Raw genomic sequence first — 23,651 nt, 5'->3', positions numbered from 1 at the left:
AGGACCCAGTTATGACCCAACGTTGGGACAGTGCTCTAGAAAAGCAGCTGCTGGTGTCCTTCTACAGAGTTACAGTGGAGAGGAGACAGCAGACCAGAAAACCCTACATAGTGTCATCAACACAGCCCAGAAAATCATCAGTTGCTCTTGTCCCCAGTCCGGAGGACACCGCTGGCTTTCGCTAACGTAGCACAGCTGGAGTTATTAGGGACTCCTCTCCCCTAGCCACTACCCCTTTTAACTGTTCTCCACTCAAGAGAACAGTCTAAGAGACTTCTTCCTTAGCCAAACGAAAGCATCACCGGTTATCGCCTTGCCCGATTCCAGGAGGCTACAACGGCAGATGGAAGAGAATCTGCACTATTTTAATGAGTTCCTTAGCCGCAGCCTGCATGTGTGTTTGTTTCAGCCGTCCGCCCACCGAACAAGTCGTCCGTGGGAGTTTGCCGGCAAAGTGTTCCCGGCATGTTCTCGCCGTTCGGCTATCACCGACTCCCCACGAAGGATTATTGGATTGTCGCCGTCGCCGCCAACTCCCAAGACCCATGAGCGCAGCAGCAAGAGTCCATCTGGACTGCTCTACTCCATGGTACAGCTAAGATCAGAAATTAAATGTATGATGCTTTTAGTATTTGTTTTTTTCATGCCAAATCCAAGCACTTTTCAAGCTCTTTCAAGGCCAATTTTTCCATTACCTTTAAAGGAAGAAATCCAGCATCAAATTTATGCTATTTTGAGTTGTTCCCATCTAAGATCCAGGATCTTTTGATGTCAATGGGCTGCTATAAACTTACATGAATTCTGCCCTTCTGCTTTAACAATGCACGCGCAGCATGGTTGTTTACTTACACGAAAAGGGCTCTATAAAGCAAAAAAACAAGCGCTTCATTTTTCATAAGCCGCAGCCACTTTACTCTAAGTCCGCTGAACTTGTTATTTAATTTCTCAGTACTTTTACTAGTTTGTTGTCCGTTTCTTTTTCTAGCACTTAAATGTCCGAGATGTTTTGTTTTTTTCTCAATATTTCTTATTTTTAAAAAAAATATTAAAATGAGGGGAAACATCCTACCATCTGTTAGATTGGGTAATTCGATTTAAAAAGAGTAAAAATAACTTCAAAATAAGCCCAATTTTTAGCCAAAACATTAATGGTAAAAAATGTAGTGCTCGTAATAGCACATGACTGTTTCTGTCTTGCAGTAATTAAATAATGGATATCCTGCATATATTTCAATGATTTGAGTCTTATTACGACATTCAGGCAGACACTCTAGATCAGGGGTCATGAATCTATGGCTCTCGGGCCATATATGGCTCCTTTCATGAGTAACTATGGCTCGTAGATCAAATTGAACTTGCGACATTATTTAATTGATACACGCAGAGCCGAAACAAAGGGTTCGTTCCAGTATATGTAGGACAGAAATTATAGTCAAAAGGAGCCTCAACACTTAAGAATTTTAAGTGGTATTATATTGGTAAGTGACAGTCTCTGGTATTATTATTTCATAGGTTTTTATCAAAAATCACCGTGAAGTGAAATAGAATGTGCTGAACAATTAGTTTTTGTCCAGTTTTGGCAGTTTTGTTGAATTGTGTCTCAAAATATATAGTGTGTGTCTCTCTCTCTCTTTAAAAAAATATGCTTTAATGGCTCTTTGGCCCAAAATGGATCTCGATCCTTGCTCCAGAGACTGAAATAATCAAGAAGTCGCAGGTTCGATTTTCCGACTCCTCTGTGTTATATGTCGAAGTGTCCTTGGGCAAGACACTGAATCCCTCATGCCCCCAATAAGCAGGTAGGCGCCTTGCATGGCTGCCTCCCTATTGGTGTGTGAGTGTGTGTGTGAATGGGTAAGTGTGAAGCACATTGTAAAGCGCTTTGGGAGGTCTTCATTGACTTACAAAGCGCTATATAAATGAAGACCATTTACCATTTATAACAAAGTAACAAACTTTCCCACAAGAATTTCTTTTTTTAAACGATTGCATCGCCTTTCGGTCGCGTCTTTTCGTGTCGACATCATGCTGCATCGCATCATTGTCCTCTGATGTCCGCGCATCATGCTTATTATCTCCTCATACATACCGAAGTAGTATGTATCGTGTACATTCATACGGACATCAGCGCATACTTCGCATGCACGATCTCATACAAGTTCTCAACGCTCGCGATGCAGTCAAAAAACAGGGGAAAAGCCCACCAAGGAAAATAGAAAAGGGGAAATATTGTCACTCTAAGCAGGCAATGGTGAAGTTGTGGAGAAATGGAAGTGCAGGGGACGTCGGATGCTTTTTGGTCATCCTATATTGGCCCGAATCTTGCAACGTACCCTTTTCTGGGTAAACATCCTCACTACTGGTGAAGCGCACCCCCTTGCCGCTGAATACTGGCCCAATGAAGGGGGGAGGCGGAAGGAGGGTGTGCACAGAGAAAAAAAGACAAGAAAAGCATTGACATCGATTGACATTTTTACCTTCTGTTCAGTCCAGAAAACCAAAAGAAAAAAAAAGAGCTGATAGGGAGAAGCTAAAGCTTCCCGTTCCCTTGACTGTCTAAACCAGGGGGTGCCAAACTCACCAAATAGTAGGAAAACAGGGCTCTACTAGAAGATTAAAGAGAAAGAAAGAGGGGGATATAAAGAGAGAGAGGGGGAGGGAGGGAGAACAAGAGAAAGGGAAAGGAAAGGAAAGAAAAGAGCAATAGAAAGGGAGCGAGAAATAGAGAAAGACAGAAGGAAAAAGAGAAGAGAAAGACAGGAGTAGAGAAGGAAAAGATAGTGAAAGAGGGAGAATGTGTCAGAGTGAAAGAGCAAGGGATGAAATAGTATGTGAGAATGAGAGTGAGAAAGACTGAAAGAGAGAGACAGTGCAAGAGGGAAAGACTGACAGGTAGAAAGAGAGAGAGAAATATTAGGGGAACACAAGATTAAAAAAGACAGAAAGGGAGGGTGTAAAAGACAGAAGAGACACAAGAGAAGGTGAAAAAAAGAGACCAAACGAGAAAGTGAGAGAGTGTGAGTGAGAAAAAGAGGGAGTGTTGAAAGAAGGAAAAATGAGAAAAATAAAGAGACAGAGGGGGAGAGAAAAAGCATGAGAAAGGCAGGTGTGTGAGAAAGCGGAAGAGAAAAAAAGTGTGGGAAAGAGTGTGAAAAAGAGAGTGAGTGTAAGAGGGAAATAGTGTCAGAGAAAGAGAAAATCGGCTTCTGTTGCTTTGTTTGAGGTGCCTGGATTTGGCAGCATCCAGTGGACATATTGTAAACGGCAAATCATTTTTCTCGTGTGCTTCTTTGCATATTCTCGCAGGCCAGCACAAAACCCTTGTCTTGCCTGATCCGGTTCGCAGGCTGCATGTTTGAAATCTACGGTCTAAACACTTCACAATAATAGATTTAGGAAACAAAATGATTATAACGTATGTAACAGCCTTGTGGCACCCATCCCTCTCCAGGCCAATATTTGTTTCGACCCGGTCTGAACCGGGGACTTTTCACGTTGGGTCCCTTAACCACTAGGTTTGTAAGGGGAACATTTCCTGTTGTGTGTCTTGGGCAAGTACAGCCTGGTGGCACCCATCCCTCTCCAGGCCAACATGTTTCTACACGGTCTTAAACCAGGGACCTTCTGCGTGTTACGCAAGTTTGCCAACCACTGCACTATGGAAACATGGTTAGTCTGTTGGTTGGTTGGATCCCTTAACCACTAGGGTGGTAGGGGCACCATTTCCTGAGTTGTGTCTTGGGCAAGTACAGCCTGGTGGCACCCATCCATCTCTGGGCCGACATACGTTGAGAACAGTGGAATATTTTTACAAGAACATTTTGGTGGGCCAACCTTACCCAGACCCTATCTCAGGTGGCCCTCCAGGTCATTTGAGACCCCTGGCTTATAGTTTAACGCCAGCATTTCTGCTGTGAATGTATATCAGTAATTTCTGATAGGCTAAACTAAAAACAACAAGGGAAGGGATATTTTTTTTGTATAATTTTAAACCGCAGACTCCATAAATGGGCATGCAGCCGAGTAACCTAGTTTCTCTTCTGTCGATCTGGTTAAAAGATGCTGTTTTTAGAACAAGCGTTTGGGAAACACTCGAATGGCAAACCGAAAGCTGAAAGTTACTGCGGACCAGAAAAGGGATAACATGCAAAAGTAATGACCTTGTGCATTCTGCGACTGGACGAATGTCTTGATGAGTTTGTCTGTGGCTTGCGTGTAGAGGGAAAGAGCGTAGTGAAGGGACAAAAGGTCGGGGCTCTTCTCCAAGAAGGTCTTTTTTAGGCCCACGCCGCCAGCGTGGAAATATTGCTGAAAAACAACAGAGTCAGGTCAAGTCCCATTTCTTTGTGACACCCTCAAAGGACTGCACAGGTTGCAAAGACACCATCCCCTGATCTTGAACCAACAGGCAGGCAAGGAAAATCTCAAAAACCTCAACATGAGGAAAATAAGAAACCTTGAGAAGTGGTAATCCTCCTTCCTGGAAGACCAGGGTGCAGTGGAGGAGATAATGGTTCCGAATTCTGGTTCAAAAATTGAAATTAACCAAAAATAAAATGGCTTAACTGAGAAGGAAAAAAAAGACACGAAAAGATCAGTGTTTTTCAACCACTGTCCTGCGACACACCAGCGAGATATTGTTTGGTGTGCCATGGGAAATCATCCAATTTGTGTTCCCGTCCGGTCTCGGTGATGTGCTCCCGCACACCTGAAGCCGTTTTCAGAGGCTCAGTTTACCACTCTCCCCCAGGTTGTTTACATCCCGTATTTTTGGATCATTCAAAATAGTGGCAACCATATCGTTAGATAGCGATTACGAATATAAAATATACTAATGTGCCGAAAGAAAATGCAAACAGGGGCCGAAAAAAAATGAAAAAAAATAATAACATTTTACATTTTTATGTACCGTAAATGACAGACCATAGAGCGCACCTGATTACAAGCCGCGCCCAGTACATTTTTAAAGGAAAAAAACATGTTGTACACACATAAGCCGCACCTGACTATAAGCTGCTTGTGCCCACATTGAAACATGAGATATTTACAAAAAAAGATGGTACACAGAAAGAGTTTTATTAAAATATGGTAAATAGAAATCTGCCTTAAACATTTCTGCTTGTTGCTTCTTTAAATCCTTTCGTTTCGTCACTTTTTTTGCGTTTACAAATAAACACACTCGTGATACGATTCCCATTATGGTAGTTAGCGCTCCCCTTTCGATTGACACCTATTCATGCTAGTTTTAGTTATGCACAAAGCGCAAAGTTTCATTAAACTTAGGTCTTCCTCGACATATATTCCACCTGTCTCACGCTTACCTTTGCCGCTCTGGCACCCCTAGTGGCCGTTAGAAAAAATGCATGAATTGGCAGCATCTTTACATAAGCCGCAGGGTTGAAAGCTTGGGAATGAAGTCGCGGCTTATAGTCAGAATTTTACAATAGTCACAAAGGTAAATTAGGTAACAAATTAGGTAACTACGTAGTTTAACTTAGAGGCGATAAATAAAGTAAACCACACCTGTCTCTTTGAAGAATAATGCCCCTCGCTGCCTGATTTTTCACATACATGGTCCTCACCACAGGACACTTAACCTTTATTCAATATTTTCTATTTGCAGCGATTCAACTACATATCCATCGTCTGCTCATACGGATCGAATCGGTCGGGCTGAGAGTTTATTTAGTTATTCCTGCTTCACTTGTGCCTCGATTTACGGAAATTACATCAGTAATCCGAAATGAGCTTCAATGTCATAGGACAGGGTTCGGGAACCTATGGCTCGCGAGCCAGATATGGCTCTTTCTATGAGTACCTGTGGCTCAGAGACAAATTTGATCGCATGCAAATTTTCTCCATCTCGTTTAAAACTTGAGCCATTAATCCTGTTCAGATACGCGCAAAGCAAACCAAAACCGAATTACGAAGCAGTACTTCGCAGAATATATAGGGCACGTTTTTCACTACAATTTACAGTCAAGGTGTCACACAAAAAAAAACTCGTTTTGGCTGTACAACGCTAAAGAATCCTTTATATAAAAGCTCACTATATAATCTGTGTTCAGATCCCTTATGATAAAATCCACAGAACAAACTAAATACGCCAAAACACCGGAAGATAACTTAAAGTGATTTGATTGGGCGAGTGGGAGGGATGGGTGGAGCTATGCAAAAAGTGCAAGCACTCCCTACCATCTTTCGCCCTACACCGTCTGCGCCAAAGGTCAGGCTCCCTGTTTGCAGAATGTTGTGACGTTTTTACAAAATAACTGGTTTTGAAAACCAATATGTATGAAAAAAAAAGGGTCAAAATGAGTTTAACCGATCTTGAGTAATTGCAAGAAAGAGACAAGTTTAAAGTGATATGTTTGTTGATTTTGGGACACGGGCTGTGGCATTATTCTCTTTTCATAATTTTTTTCAAATCATCAAAAATAAATGTGCTAAAGACTAAGCTATTGTCTGGGGCGCGGGTTTAGCAATTTAGTAAATTTGTCTCATAATATATGGTGTGGCTCTTTCCCAAAATGAAATTAATACATTTTTCTTTTACGGCTCTTTGAGTCAAAATGGTTCCCGACCTCTGTCATAGGAAAGTGCGTGTATTCCTACCTTGATCGTGTCCAGGGCCAGTTCTATGACAGCACACTGCTTGGGCGATAGCGCTTTAGCCTCTTCGCGGACCATGTGCTCCTGCAACGATGAGTATGACTCTGTTATTTACATTGATTCAACACTTAGCTAAGCTTAGTTGTTAGCCAACAGTTCTGTGAAATAACAATCAAAAATATAAAACGGCATGACTGCAACTCCTATCAAGCTTTAAAATTGCTAGCTTCACGCTAACATGCAAAATGATTTTAACCAAAACAAACCTTCAAATGCCATCAATACAACAGTAACATGAGCTAATCTATATTTCACGGCTAGCTTTACGACACCATGCGGGTGTAAACATCCAACAAAATTCGGGTTTCTATTTTAAACCATCGAAACGATCGTTAAATCAGCATAAACACAACAGCAACATGAACTAATCTATCTTTACACAAAATGTAAATATCCAGCAAAATGAGTGTTCCAATCAATGATTTTAAACCATCAAAACAGTCCTTAAATTAGCATAAGCATAAAAGTAGCATGAGCTAATATGTATTTTAAATCCACTTTACGCTAAAATGCGGATGTACACACCTGACAAAATAAGCGTTCATATTTAAATTATTTTAAAATATGAAAAAAATAAACTGAATTAGCACAACAGGAACACGAGTTAAAATCATATTTGGCAGTTAGCTTTACGCTAAGACGCAAATATAGACATCCTGTAGAATGAATATTTCTGTTTCAATGATTTTAACCAATCAAAACAACCCTTAATTTAGCATAAACACAACAGTAACGTAAAATCAACAAAACTCATCTTTCTGCTAAAATTAAAGCACCAAAACAACCCTTAATTTAGCATAAACCGCAGGAACAGTCACGTGAGGTAAATCATATCTTACAGCTAGCTTTACACTAAGACGCAAATATAGACATCCTGTAGAATGAATACAGTATTTCTATTTCAATGACTTTAACCCATCAAAACAACCTTTAATTTGGCAGAAACAAAACAGTGAGGTGAAATTCAACAACAGAAAGATTTCTGCTCAAATGAAAGCTCCAAAACAACCCTTAAACAGCAGGAACAGTAACGTAAGTTAATTCATATTTTGAATCTAGCTTTACGCTAACACGCTAATGTAAACATCCAACAAAATTCTTCTTTCTGTTCAAATTAAAGCATAAAAACAACCCTTAAACATCAGGAACAGTAACGTAAGCTAATTCATATTTTACTGCTAGCTTTAAGCTAAGATGCAAATATAAACATCCAACAGAATGAATATTTCTATTTCAATGACATTAACCCAGACCTGGGCACTCCGGCCCTGGAGGGCCGTATGTTCTGCATGATTTTTGAGGTTTCTCTGATCCAATACAGGTGATTCCAATCACCAGTATCGTTAACGAGCACTTGCTAGCTTGCTAACGAGGTTATAATTTGTATCACCTGAGTTATACCAGCTCAGTAGCCTAGATGGTAGTGTGCCCGCTTTGAGACTGGGAGGTCGCTGGTTCGCGCCTCGGCCGAGTCATACCTAATTGGTAAAATGGCGGCGCCCTCTGTTGGCTGCGGCTGCATCGGCTCGCTACAACGGGTCAGGTGTATCGACATTTCGTTCTGTGTACATTGTTACAAAGAATGACAATACAAAGGAAATTATTATTATTATTATTATTAAAGAAGAGCAAACTTCAAAATCTGTCAGGACGTATGGCCCTCCAGGACCGGAGTGCCCAGGTCTGCATTAACCCATCAACACAACCCTTAATTTAGCATAAACAAAACAGTAACGTGAAATTCAACAAAATTATTTCTGTTCTTATTAAAGCATAAAAACAACCCTTAAACATCAGGAAGAGTAACATAAGCTAATTCACATTTTTCAGCTAGCTTTACGCTAACACGCTAATGTAAACATCCAACAAAATTTATCTTTCTATTGAAATTACTTTAAAGCATAAAAAACCCTTAGTTTATCACAAACACAACTGTAACGTGAGCTTATTCATATTTTTCAGCTAGCTTTACGCTAACACGCTAATGTAAACATCCAACGGAATAAATATTTCTATTTCAATGACTTGAACCCATCAAAACAAGCCTTAAGTTAGCAAAAACACAACAGTAACGTGAAATTCAACAAAATTCATCTTTCTGTTCAAATTAAAGCTCCAAAACAATCCTTAAACAGCAGGAACAGTAACGTAAGCTATTTCATATTTTTCACCTAGCTTTACGCTAACACGCTAATGCAAACATCCAACAAAATTCATCTTTCTATTGATATTACTTTAAAGCATAAAAAAAACTTAGTTTATCACAAACACAACCGTAACGTGAGCTTATTCATATTTTACCGCTAGCTTTACTCAAACATAAGAATGTAAACATCCAACAAAATGAGAACTTTTTAAAGGATTTTAAAGCAAAATAATTCTTTAATTAGCATGAACACAACAATATCATGAACTATTCCATATTTTACAAAATAAAAGCTTCTTTCAATGCTTTTTAATTAGCGGTAACACACAGGTAGCAAGTGCTAAACTTTATTTTAGTAGCGTGAACGGAATTTTGGGTGGGGAAGGGGTTCATTTCTCAAAGGGCAAAAAAAGGTAATTCCATATATAAGTGTACATGTAATCCATAAGTACTAATACATTTTCTCAACATTATACAAATCAAGACTGTTTTTTTTTTTTTTTAATAAAATGGACAGTCAATATGGACCGCAGTAAATTGTTTAGAATAGAATAGAATATACCTTTATTGTCATTGTTACAAAATGGGTTAACATATTGTGACAACGAAATTGGGCATGACACTCTAGTCTCACACATTCACAGTGAGGTAAAAAACCAAGAAGATAAAGAAACAGAGAAGATAAGGTTATAAAACAAGGAGGATAATAATAATAATAATAATAATTTCCTTTGTATTGTCATTCTTTTGTAAGAACGAAATGTCGATACACCTGACCCGTTGTAGCGAGCCGATGCAGCCGCAGCCAACAGAGGGCGCCGCCATTTTACCAATGTTATAAGTCTTAGGTATGACTGTTATAGTTATAATTTACACGATATTTAAACAAGAAATGTCGGCATGTAGGATGTCACACACAGTTTGGTATCGTAAGGGTTTGTGCAAATATGCATTAGTGCAAAAATGCTCAATATTAATTCCAAAAATAAACATATAAAACAAGGACTTTTTAATAGAGGGCAGAGAGGCAGGAGCTGTAGCACCACCTACTGTATCTACTTGCACGTGGCTCGCAATTCTCACCACTGATCAAAGACTAAGGAGAGAAAAACACAAAAACAAGACAGTACCTTGAGCTTAGACAGCTGACCCAGTTCTTTGGCAGCATTAAAGATGAGCTGAGTGCCCTGCAGGAAGAAACAAAAACCAGAAAACACAAAAAGAAGTCGAAATGGGATCTCACAAAAAAGCCATCGATACAAGAAGACGGAGACATACAAAGAAAATCGTGGTCGGATTGATCACATTTCTTTAAAAAAAATCTTTTCTTAAATTGTCAATTGAAAGGGTATTCTTATATAGTTGTCTTCCATATACGTTCTTGTCAGTCATGTAATCTTATCCAAAGAGAACTAAATCACCGTTAATTCCGGACGACGGAGCGCATCCGATTAAAAGCCGCATGAGCACATTTAAGGAAGAAACTCAAATTTCGCTGCATTTGAAGCCGCCCTCAAAACTAACTCATTCACGTCTATCTCTTCAATTAAAAAAAGAAAAACAGCGGGGAAATGTCGTTCATAGAAGAAAAAAAAAATCATTGGATGAGTCTCCAGAATCAGAGAATGCGGGCCCTGATTCCAAAAAGTTGCCCGTCCATGTCCAACATTTGAACAGCTTACAATACAGCTTATTTTTGGCATCGCTCCAAAAAATACGCAGAAAGGAGATATGGCAAAAAGGGAACGCGCTTTATTGCATACGGGACACATTCAAAGTTCCAGATGTTCAACATTGGTTTTTATAGTGTTCTCAAAATGAAGTTAAGATATCTCGCGAAGGTCGTCCGCCCCGGCTCTCTCAGGATATCAGCTAGTGACCTCTTGCAACAACGCCATCCCACGACCTTCACCAGATGCCTACATACTAATTAGTTATTATCCACATTCCACAACACTTTTTTACCCTGTAGGTCATCTAGCAGCTGCCTTAGGAACTGGTGTGAATCAGGGAATTGGACCGTTTAATTAAAACAAAGCATCACAAGGGCACTCAGCAGGTGAATATGCAATGTAATTTCTGCCAACTGCTCTGAATGTCAAGAAATTCTATGAAGTGCGGGTAAACAGTGGGAGTAACTATGCCAAATCATATAATTAGCCCATTCATTCTTCCATTATCTGCACCGCTTATCCTCAGTAGGGTCGCAGTGGTAAAAAATGTAAAAGAATGAATGTGAAAATCCAGGGTGGCGTTTACAAAAAAAAGTTGAGTTTCTTTCTTTGATTTGCATGTGCAGCTTTGAACCAGGTACGCTCAATAGTCCGGAATTTACAGTACTTGAGCACCTTTCAGTCGGCTAGTATTTGAACACCCTGCTATTTTGCTATTTCTCCCACTTAGAAATCATGGAGGGGTCTGAAATTGTCATCGTCTGTGCTGTGAGAGAGATAAACTAAAAAGAAAAATCCAGAAATCACTATGCATGATTTTTTACAGTTTATTTTTGCGATATAGCTGCAAATAAGTATTTGAACACCTGAGAAAATGATTATTAATATTTGTTATAGTAGCCTTTGTTTGCTATTAGAGGTCAAACGTTTCCTTTAGTCTTTCACCAGGTTTGCACACACTGCAGGAGGGATCTTGGCCCACTCCTCCACACAGATCTTCTCTAGATCAGTCAGGTTTCTGGTCTGTCGCTAAGAAACTTGGAGTTTGAGCTTCCTCCAAAGATTTTCGATTGGGTTAAGGTCTGGAGACTGGCTGGGCCATGTTAGAACCTTGATATGCTTCTTACGGAGCCACTCCTTGATTTTCCTGGCTGTGTGCTTCAGGTCGTTGTTGTGTTGGAAGACCCAGCCACGACCCATATTCAATGCTCTGAGTGGGGGAAGAAGGTTGTTCTCCAAAATATCACAATACACGGCCCCAGTCATCCTCTCTTTAATGCAGTGCACTTGTCCTGTCTCATGTGGAAAAACACCCCCAAAGCATGATGCTACCACCCCCATACTTCTCATTAGGGATGGTGTTCCTCGTATTATACTCTTCCTTTATCTTCCTATAAACACGCTTAGTGGAATTATGACCTAAAAGGTCTATTTTGGTCTCATCTGACCACAAAACTTTTACTCCTCCAAATGGTCGTATGCAAACTTAAGACGGGCTTTGACACGTGCTTTAATGACACGTGCTGGTTAAAGCAGTGGAACCTTTTGTGCCAAGCATGATTTCAGATCACGACGTCTTCGTGTATTACCTACAGTAACCTTGGAAACAGTGGTCCCAGCTCAACAACTCCTGTCGTGTAGTTCCGGACCTATTCCTCACCTTTCTTTGAATCATTAAGACACCACGAGGGGATATCTTGCATGGGGCTCCACTCTGATTGAGATTGACCGCTTCTTCCATTTTTCTAATGATTTCTCCAACAGTGGACCTTTTTTCACCAAGATGCTTAGCAATTGCTCCGTAGCCCTTTCCATTCTTGTGTAGGTGTACAATTTTGTCTCTGGTGTCTTTGGACAGCTCTTTGGTCTTCGCCATGTTACAAGTTCAAGTCTTACTGATTGTATGGGGTGGACAGGTGTCTTCATGCAGCTAACAACCTCAAACAGGTGCATCTGATTCTGGATGATACATGGTGTGCAGGCGGACTTCTAATGGGCAGAATAACAGGTCTTTCAGGGTCAGAATTCTAGATGATACACAGGTGTTCAAATACTTCTTTGCAGCTGTATCACACAAATACATTGTTAAAAATACATGCATTATGATTTATCTTTTTAGTTTATCTTTCTCACAGTGGACATGCAGCTACGATGAAAATTTCAGACCCCTCCATGATTTGTAAGTGGGCAAAATAGCAGGGTGTTCAAATACTTCTTTTCTTCACTGTAGGGTTCTCTAAAGATAAAAATGTTGTATGACAAGACAAGGAAAGAACCAAATCTACATCCCCAAGACTTTGTGTCAGTGGAGCTGAGGGAAAGAGACAAAGACAAAAAGAGAGGAAATGGAGGATCAAAGGACGAGACATTTAACGGAAGGCGTTTGAGTCCTTACGTCGCTGTGAGAAGCGTTCTTCAGCCTCCCCTGAAAAGAGAGAACCTGGTTAAGAAAGAGAGAAACTGCCGCTCGCCGCACTCATTTAGGAACATGGTCGCTGCAGAGAGTGGACACCCTCCTAAACAAGAACCGTCTACATAGATATCCCCAAAGTTGCTCACACATGTAAAAACAACTCCATGATTAATAATGGATATAAATAAACGTATAATTCAGGTTGGAAAAACATATTGTACGGATATTGTGACTAAGGAAGCTAGAGTGGATACTGTGTAAAATGTATAATAGTTAAAATATATACAGTACATACAAATTCATATATATTGATGATGAAGACCGAGCAAAAGAAAACAGGGAAGCATTTTATTTTAATTTTTAAGTATGTTGTTAAACTTAATTTGGGAAAAATTAAATCATAAATGCCCAAATTTTTTTTTGTATAGAAAAAAAAATTTGCAATTAAAAAAAAAGGATATAATTGTAAGTATTTCGTTACCCTGGCAGACAATGTTGTTCATTAGAAGTAATATTTTTCACATTTAATAATAAAATTTGTTAAAAACAATTAAAAAAAATAATCATGCGTAAAATAAGCAAAAATATTTTTTATTAAATTTTATTAAAATAAAAAAATGGAAAACAAAGCTTACAGAGTATTTTTAAAAAGAGGGAAATAAGTCTTAATTAAAAAAGTAATAATAAAATAATGCTTCAACTGTATTTTAAAAAGAAAGTATGTGGCTTAAAATGAGAATAGATCATTTGTTTTTGTATTCTTCGATTTCATAGATTAAAAAAAGGAAGATAATGCTTGAAGAGATCCAAACAGACTGACTGAGGAGATCATTTCTTCCTCATGCCATGAGGCTCTTTTACTCCCCCCGGGGGAGTAAAAGCCCACATTAAACCCCACCCCCACATTTGTATATTACCCTATTTTTATTACAGTGTGTATTTTCCGTAGCACTATTTAAATACTCTATAGCAACACGTTAGATTCGGTATTTTTGTATTCTATATCTTTTTTTTTATTATTATTTTTTTCAACGCAAGGATACTGCTGGAAGTGTGAATTTCCCTACGGGGATGAATAAAGTATCCATCTATCTATCATCAACAATTTTGCACATTTTAAATACTGTTGTTCTCATTTTAAAAATGATTTTAAGACATATTTTATGTCAAATATACTTGAAATTAGCTAAATAACCCGCCGTTTTTCACAACTTTAAGCTTCGTTTTAGAAAGTAAAATAAACCTTTATCACATAACTATGTTACCTTTTTCAAATTATTTTTGGCTAAGCTATCTATTTCTGGTTTTCAGATGTTTTTATTCAAAAAAATAAAATAAAATATAAAACCCAAAATAAATGATTAGTAGAGTAGAATTTGACCTCTTTGTTCACATTTTACAAGCCAAGCGCATATTTTATATCGTTGCATGACCAAAATACTTCTTAAACTAAAATGTGTAAACATAAAACCCCTAAAAAATGATAGGGTTCGTACACTTTTTTCATGGCTAATTTCAAGGCTAATTTTTAATTTTTTCCACCACCTTTAAAAGAAGAAATCCAGTGCTGATGAAAACAAGTGTTTTTTTTTTAGCTTTCATGACTAAAATACAGCCGCTATCTTGCTGCTAGCACATACATTGTGCTATTTTGAGATGTTCCCATCATTTTGAGTGAATAGGCTGCTATAAACTGACATGAATTCTGCCTTTTTGCTTCAATAATGCATAGCACCTTGGCTACATCACACTTGTTTACAAACACAAGGGCTTTATAGGGGTTGGGTAATAATTGAGTTTAATATCGAAGACAAAAAAAAAAGAAAAGGTAATGTTTGTATAAATGAATTAAAATGAGCCAAATTTGGACTTTAATGATATGGATTGCTCCGAAGCAGAGTGCATTCCATCTTTAAATCGACTGCTGATCTCTTGCTTTTTCTTTTACTTATTTTAATTTATATTTTTTTGCACGGTTTTTGGAGGATCTAAATTGGTTAAAAAGATTTGTAAATAGTTCATTTTTTGTATTTTATCATTTAATTATAGCACTGAAGTTAAAAATAATAATGATAATAAACCATTAAAAAGCAAAACTTATGAGAAGCTGATTGGGAGCCGAAAGAGTCGGCTCTTCTTAGTGAGCCGAGCCAAAAGAGCTGGTTTTCTAAATGGAGCTGACCTTTTTTGTAAGAACAGTAGAGGGTGGTGACGTTTCACATGACAATGCCATAATGGCTAGTCACCGGAGCAGGCATGTCAGTGTCATTTTCACACACTTAAAAAAAAAAAATCTTCATTTATTTCATGGTGTATAGTGTTAGACTGCCAAGTTATATGGCAACGGCAACCATTTCAAGCATTTTCAAGCACTCCCCTCAAAATTCAAGCATTTTCCTGACCTTGAAAACGCAACAGGATAATGCAAGCATTTTCAAGGATTTCAAGAACCCGTACGAACCCTGTGAAGTTATAGTCAACAGAACACGAGCAAACCAGACCGACACCAAAGGTCCGCGAAAAGACAAACACTTTCACTGCAGTGTTGAAAGAGATCAGAGACAGGCAACAAATCCACAGTTTGGGGGTGCAAGGGGGTCATTTTGGAGGGGGGGGGGGTTGTTTCAAGTTGTGGAGAAAGGGCAAAAAAGGGGTGCACGTGGCACCCGAGGGATGCAACCCACCCTTGACTTTTGGGTCGAGGAGAGAAACCCACACATATCTATAGGACACTAGATTATTATTATTATTATTATAAGTGGCACGCTGTAGCAGCCTGCCAACTAGCAGCCTGCCAACTAGCGTGCTTACGTGGCGGCCATATTGGTGGGGGCAAAGACTATTACGGACAATTAATTAAAGACGTATAAAAACTGATTTTTTTTTTTCTAAAATAAAAAAATGAACAATTTATTAAAACAATTTATGAACAATTATACAATGACACTCATTGAAAAAAGGTTTTAAAATTCAAAATCAGTGTTGAGAGGATATTTTAAGACTTTATTTTAAACAAGGTTTTATTTTTATTTTGCAAATCAAGTTAAATGAATAACCATATAATATGTATTATACATATATACATATACACATAACCACAGGGGTCTCCAATGTGGTGACAACAGGCCCCCGGGTGCCCACTAGGAACAGTTTAGGTGTCCCCGGAATTGTTCTGAAAATAGCTCATGAGTGCTGGTTCATTGAGATTTTCTAGTAAAATTATTGTTTTCTGGGTTGACTGAGTCTTATTAACCCTACTTTTAATAATCAAACTGGTAATAACACGTTAGTAACATAGTAACCACATTAGTTTATCATTTTAGAAAACCAAATATATACGTGGACACAAATTATCTATTTAAGTGTTGTTAATTATTTTTAAGCAATTAAGAGAATAGAATGAGAATTTATTCATGTATTAAACAGATTTTTAATTCACATTTTTATTGATATATTTAATAGGTAATAAAACAAACACAATTCCAATTTATTAGTTTTATAAATGAGCAAAGAATGTGCAGTTTTTTTAGCTAGCAATTAAGCTCATTTTTTAGCTTTGTAGCTAACTATCTTCCTACCTTTTTAGCTATTTGGCAAGCTATCCAGCTAGATTTATACACTTCTTTGCATGCCATCTAGCTAACATTTTACCTTTTTTTGCTAGTTGTCAAGCTAAATTTTGGCCTTCTTTCTAGCTAGCTAGCCGTTTTTTATCTTCCTATATAGCTATATAGTTGGCTTTTTACTCTTTATGCTAGTTATCTGGCAAGCTATCCAGCTAGATTAATACATTTCTTTGCATGCCATCTAGCAAACATTTGACCTTTTTTTGCGATTTATCAAGCTAAATTTTGGCCTTCTTTCTAGCTAGCTAGCAGTTTTTTTAGCTTCCTATTTAGCTATATAGTTGGCTTTTTACTCTTTATGCTAGCTATCTAGCTCCATTTAAGTTTTTACCCGTTTACCTTTTTAGCTAACTATCAAGTTACCATTTCAGCCAATTACCAAGCCATCTAGCTAAGTTGCCGTTTCAGAAATTTATATCAAACTGGTTGCCCTTTGCGCTAATTAGAAACCGAAAGTAGCTCTCAGTTAAAAAAGGTAGGAGACCTAGTAAAAACTATAAAACGGTTCTAGAATCTCTGACAGAGGACGGTTTTACGAGTATTTATCTTGTACTTGTATATAAATCAAGGGAAGTGAGCCTTAATTTTAAAAACATTGAAATAATGTAAGCCGCCAAGAGGGACTGGAGCCACAGAAGCTCTTAACAATTAATTAAGTTAATGGAAAAACATTTTACCCATGAAAGATTATTCCAGCTTTCACTTTAATAATTTCAATGCAGTTGTTTGTAACATGTTTAATTGTTCATAAACTGTTTTAGTAATTGTTCTTTTTTTATTTAAAAAAAAGCCTTTGTCCGGTTTTAATATTAGTTTTAATATTAATATTAATTTTCCGTGATAACAGCACCTGTTGACGTTCACTAAAGAGTTATCTGTATGAAAATCGACTGTAAAATGAATCCTGTTATGATTTATTTTCAATGTAGATAAATTGCCTTGACGGGGACGTTGACCCGACCAATATGGCCGCCACGTAGACACGCTAGTTAGCGAGATGCCACGTATCGAGTGTTCTATAGATATCTGTACCTGAGGCGTGTTCAGGAGAGTAATCAGACATGTAGTCGCTTGTTAATCGCTTGCCGCGCACTGCTGAACGTTTTGTAATCGCTCACTGTGATTGCCTTACTGATCCAAAATGGCCGACGACAGTACAATGGATTTCGTTCTACAGCTTGCTTTGAGCGAGTTGGCTGATATGAGCGACAGTTCGCATATTGACACAGTTAAGGTTATCCTAAACGCAGTGGAAGGGTCATACCTGTCTTGCATTGTTCACAAACATTACCAGGCAATGTAAGACGATATATTACATCGCCAACAGCACTCGTCAGGGTGAGATCCTCCACGTTCAGCACTGTCGACGCCATGTTGGAAATCAAAGTAAGCGGTCTTTCTCCCGTGATTACTCGGGCACGCGAGCGCTCAATAATCATTGGCCGTTCAGAAGCTAGCGATAGCTAGCGATAGCAATCGCTCACTCTCCTGAACACGCCTCAGGCACAGGCAAGAAGTGCTACTTCCTGTTTGATGGGCGGGCTTATGAAGAAGGAGTGCACTGATTGGTGCAGGTGTTTTAATGAACAGACTGGGGCCTATTTAAACCATGCGTCTTTTGGAAAGACAAAGGAGGACAGCAGAGGTGGCCAGTGTTAATTTTTTGTAAAGATGTAAAATTGAATTCTATTTATTGTTTACAATTTGCTGAATCTCAAGAAAAAAGAGAAGAAAAAACATTTAACACATGTAATGATTGCAATTTTATGAAAAAAAAAAAAAAAAAATCACAAAAGTAAAATTGATTTTAATCCAGGATTTAAATTTGAGATTCACATTCTTATTAAATTTCCATGGGACAATATCTTTTTTCTTTTATTAAATATGTTTAACACATATTTGTTCATTATTGCCAAATCTGTAATAAATATATCAAACACATGTAATGATTGTGATTTCATTTCCACAATTTCACAATTACTATTTCTTCTTTTTTATTATTAATGTATTGTCATCTGTTTTCTTTGGATTTTTTTACAATATTAAAACTGTAATTCATCTTTTGGTAATTTTGCATGTCATTCTAATTTTAATTTAATTTAGTGAATTCTTTTAATGTTTTAACTGTCAGATTTGTAATTTTTGTATTTTTGAAATGTTTAAATTCTCATTTTTTTCATATTTTAAATGTTAAAATTGCAATGTTTTAAACTTGTTGCATTTCTTTTAAGGGTTAAAATTGTCATTATTGGTGGTGGGGGGGGCAGTAACTTTTCAATGTATTGCTTTGTTTCATTGTTAAAATGAGTTATATTTGCATTATTTTCAAGTTGAAACCTATCATTTTCTTGTTTGTATTTCTTCAATATTAAAATTGTAATTTTTATTTTTGGGCATTTTTTAAACGTTTCAATTGTCAGGTTTTGATTTTTTGTATTTTTACTATGTCTGAATTCTCATATTATTATTTTTTATATTTTAAATGTTAAAATTGCAGTGTTTTAAATCATTTTGTTGAATCCATTCATTATCTGCACCGCTTATCCTCAGTAGGGTCTCGGGGATGCTGGAGCCCATCCCGGCTATCTTCGGGCAGTGGGCAGGGGACACCCTGAACTGATTGCCAGCCAATCACAGGGCACACAGGGACAGACAATTCGCTCGCTCATTCACATTTAGGGACAATTTGGACCGGCCAATTAACCTGACATGCATGTTTTTGGAACTTGGGAGCACAGAAAGAACATGCAAACTCCACACAGGAGGTTCTATCTCATAACCTCAGAACTGTGCCACACACGCGCTAACCGCTGCGCCGCCGTGCTGCCTGTTGAATTATGTAATTGTTAAAAATGTCTTCTATTTTTAGCAATTTTAACGACTAACTTTTCAATGTATGGCTTCGTTTCAATGTTAGAAGTTGTTATATTTGCATTTTTTTCAAGTTGAAACCTGTCATTTTTCTCAATTTATTTGCATTTCTTTTGCATTTTTAGCAACATTAAAACTGTATGATTATTTTTTTAATCAACACTGGACGGAAAGAGAAGACCAAGAGGGAGTGGTGAAAGTGCAAAGTGAGATGCAGGAAAAGTGGAGGCAACAAAAAGAAATCCAAAATCAAAGAGGGGAAAATAACAGCCAAACATAGCAAGTAGAAGAAAAACCGAATGAGCGCGGCCGGCCGGACAGACAGACAGACGCAAAAGCAGGAGAGCAATAGAGAGCAATATAGCTGTACTTACAATCATCTGTTTTCGGGAGAGCGGTGGGAGCAGGATGTCATAAATAATCACAACAACCAGAAAAAAAGGGTCAGTCAAGCGCCAAAGAGCCCCACATCAATCACACAGAATAGTAAGAATACAAAAATAAGGTCCGGGAGGGCATCAATTGATTTCATATTTGGATCGGGAGTTCTTATTTCCAATGATATGAGGCTCTTTAAATGATAACACAAATACAGCACAGATATAGAAAACAAAAGAAAACGGGTTGCTTTCCAGAATGTTCTTTTTTTGTATGTACCGTAAATTCCAGACTACAAGCCGCTATTTTGATTGACATCAGCGGTAGGCAAACTACGGGCTGCGGGCCACGTGCGGCCCTGTCAGGCTTTTTTGTCCGGGCCCCTAAACGAAAATGGTCAAAATACAATGACAATATATAACCTAATAAATGAAGTACTAGTCGTGAGAAAATGCTTTTTGTTGCCAACTTTGTCTCCATTGTGCGTTTTCAAAATATATCCCAACTCAGAAATCCTACAAAATAATAAACTTTACACCCAAGAACTAAATATCAAATTTAGTGCTTAAAAGCAGGGACCTTATTTATTATTTTGCTTTTATTCTGAAAAAAAAAGAAAAATACAATAGAAATACTACAAGGATGCTACTACAGTAACACGATAATAAAAAAATACTACAACAGAAATATTAAAACAAATATACTACATTTATATTACAAAAATAATAAAGAAACACTACAAAAACACTACGATGTAAATAATACAAAATTACCACAGAAATAGTACAGATATAGAACAAAAATACTATTATGGATATACCACAAAAGTACTTCCACAGAAATACTGCAAAAATACAGCTCCAGTAATAATGCAATACAAAAATGCTAATACAAAAATACTATGACACAAATACTACAAAAATACGGCTATAATAATACTTTAAAGAAACTACAGATATACTACAAAACATCTACAGAAATACTACAAAAATACTACTGCAGAAATGCTGCAAAAATACTACTACAGTAATACTGCAAAGCTATAAATCAAATTCAGTGCTTAAAACAGGGAGCTAATACAGAATTTAGCTTTAATTGAGTGTTTCAAAACCAATTTGATTAAATGAATCTAAATAAAAACAAATGTAAAATATAATACGTAATTGTCTCCATGTATACATTAAGGAAAAATTGGATAGGTATCAAGAATTGGCCCCTTGCCCTGTTTTTTTTTTTTAACCCAGAGCGGCCCCCGACTCGAAATAGTTGCCCACCCATGTTCTACATTTTAAACGCTGCAGCTTACAATCGGATGTCGCTTATTTTTTTACCCACGCAGGTCGTCTAGCAACTGGGTTGGGACTGGTGTGGACCAAGGAATCGGACTGATCAATCAAAACAAAGTATCACAAATGCAACCAGCAGGTGATGACTCAATGTGATTTCTGCCAAGTGCTCTGAACGTCAAACTGAGACGTTCAATGAAGTGCAGGTAAATGGTAGAAGTACCTATCACTCTATTCCATAGTTAAACCCCCCATCATTTAATTAGTGACGTGCATAAACGATTGAACAAAATTCCCACTGCCCAGTTGTCAGATTCAGCAGGAAAATGCCTTGTACAGTAAGTAATACATTGTGCCACAATTAAGCCACTCGTTTGCAGACTGTGTCCGCAGATGCCAATCTCAATCAGCTAGCGCAGCAGTCCATATTAGTCAAATTGTCATTTAAATATATGCTGGAGTGAACAAAAACATTCTTAAAACAAAACTTAAGTACTGGACTGACTAAATTTCATAAGCCCGTATCATCACAACAGCCTTCACACTTATTGTGCCATGCAAATGATCTTAAGCCCTCCCATCCCTTGCACAGATGACAAAGTTATAGAGAGGAGACCAAGTATTGCTACTGTTGGATTAGACCTCTTAGATATCCAATAGAAGACTTGAACTGACCCGCTAGGTTGCTGTGACCTTATCCTTGCTAAAGACACTCTTGCACAGATTATCTAGTTTGAACCACTTAAAACAATTACGTTTTACGTACGTACTTTGAAGAGTTTACACCCTGCCCTCCTACCAATGTTCCCTGTAATTTTGCCCGGGTCTGAGCGTTCACACAAAGTCGGTGAGCAACGCTTGAAACAACAGTGAGCAACCATAATCCCAAGAGTGGCAAGATAATTAATTATTAAACATGTCCAAAACTCGACATCAAGTTACATTTTGCTGAGGTTCCGGCAATGCAAAATTATTTTTCTCTTTTGAATGAATTGACTCGTGTACTATTGCAAAGGTTGTACGGCCTACAAACGTCGTTTGTTCTTACAATTCTTTCACAAGATATCCATTTCTTTTTATTTCCTGATATATTTTGTCGCATAATATTAACATTTTTGGGGGCTTATTTAGTCGCTTGTAAGATACAGAACTGCACTTAGTCACATTTTTAGTGGAAGTACAATGTTGGCAACAAGATTCACTTGATATCATTGGAAATTATTTCAATGCAACACAAACTTTCTTCTTTTTTCCGTGTTTTTTTCTACTTTTTTTAAATTCCTTTAAAAAAAATTTATTGTGTTTATTTGTCCGAGCTGTTACTTTTTTCTTTTTGTTCTCTATTTACTTTTTCCCTACATTTCTTTTTGTTCTGGCTTTTTTCTAAATTTTTCCTTCTTTTTTCTCCTCCTTTTGTTTCTTTTTTTCTCAGGTTTTCACTACTTTTTCATTTTGGTATTTTTTTTCTTTTCTGTTCTATTCCCCCCTTCCTTTAAGTCATTTTGTGCATAATTTTAAATAATATTTAGTCATGTTGGGATTAAAGAAGCAAAAACAACCTGAAGAGCCGTTTAGGACCCGAAAGAGCCGGTTCCTTTTAGTGAGCCGAGCCGAAGAAGCCGGTTCTCGACAAACTCTACTAACTTTACTTTTCAACTTCGCTCGACATTGACTTCAAAATACTGTACCACATTTAGGACACAACGTCAGGGGAACCAGTGTATTTTTACCTTCATGCACTATAACTTTGACTTAAGTCGCTTCTTAATTAGTAATTTTGAGCCCTCATTTTTGTGCGCTGGCTAGATTTACTTGTGCGCTGAGAATGTGCGAGCAGTGCGCTTAGAGGGAACACTGCCTCCTACCCCCTTTGTGGGTGCGTTGCTAAGACAGCATAAAAAAAGACACTCTCTTTTATAAGACATTTTCCGTGTCACACTGAAAAAGGCTCCACAGCTGTGTATTTAATCTTTCTGGCATCCAGTATATAGTTAAATGAAAATATACAATCTCCTGGTTCTTTTTTCTAGTGTAGCGAGCATTTAAGACAAAATAACTGGGCTGAGGTTTAGGCAGAACCCTACAATACTACTATAAAAAAATCATAATACATGCTAACACTAGTTAGTGTTAGGAAAAATGTAGGAAAAATAGGCTCGATTATTCACCTTGTCCCACACTAAAATATTCAATCAGCTGACATTACTTGTTGGAAAGATTCAAAGCATTTATGTGTAAGGTTTTTTGTCATACTACTGCGTATATTTTAATGCTTATAAACATTGATTGCTGCACTTTTTAATTAAAAACAGTCTGCAAACGAGTGTCTTAATTGCAGCATGTGTTACTTTACTGTACTAGACATCACCCCGCTGATTTTTTAAAGATGTAATAGAATTGAGGTTCATTTTATGGCTGTTTAAACCTGCAGCTTGAAATCCAGCTAATGAAAACAAAGTCACGTGCGTGTGCAGATTTTAATCAGGTGCACTATGTAGTCCAGAATTTACTGGATTTGTTTTTAGGAAGAGGACCACATGATAGTGACATAGTGGAGAGCAGACCCGGTATGCAAATGATATGATG

The 23,651-nt window shown here is 37.6% G+C and overlaps 1 protein-coding gene across 1 annotated transcript in view; it reads right to left on the bottom strand.

Annotated features, from left to right (window-relative positions):
* unc13a (unc-13 homolog A (C. elegans)) overlaps positions 1 to 23,651 on the bottom strand; it is a 100,447-nt gene that overhangs the window by 5,795 nt on the left and 71,001 nt on the right. The window contains exons 37-41 of the mRNA XM_088348900.1: positions 12,887 to 12,916; positions 9,949 to 10,005; positions 6,616 to 6,696; positions 4,161 to 4,308; positions 2,334 to 2,390 (exon numbers count right to left, since the gene is read on the bottom strand). Of these exons, the coding sequence (XP_088205026.1) occupies positions 2,334 to 2,390; positions 4,161 to 4,308; positions 6,616 to 6,696; positions 9,949 to 10,005; positions 12,887 to 12,916 (373 nt within the window). The remainder of the gene's footprint in view (positions 1 to 2,333; positions 2,391 to 4,160; positions 4,309 to 6,615; positions 6,697 to 9,948; positions 10,006 to 12,886; positions 12,917 to 23,651) is intronic.

Source organism: Urocampus carinirostris, chromosome 12 (assembly GCF_059441175.1).
Source record: "Urocampus carinirostris isolate Australia breed hairy pipefish chromosome 12, RoL_Ucar_1.0, whole genome shotgun sequence".
Classification (NCBI taxonomy): Eukaryota; Metazoa; Chordata; class Actinopteri; order Syngnathiformes; family Syngnathidae; genus Urocampus; species Urocampus carinirostris.
This window is presented reverse-complemented; position numbering and strand designations above follow the sequence as displayed.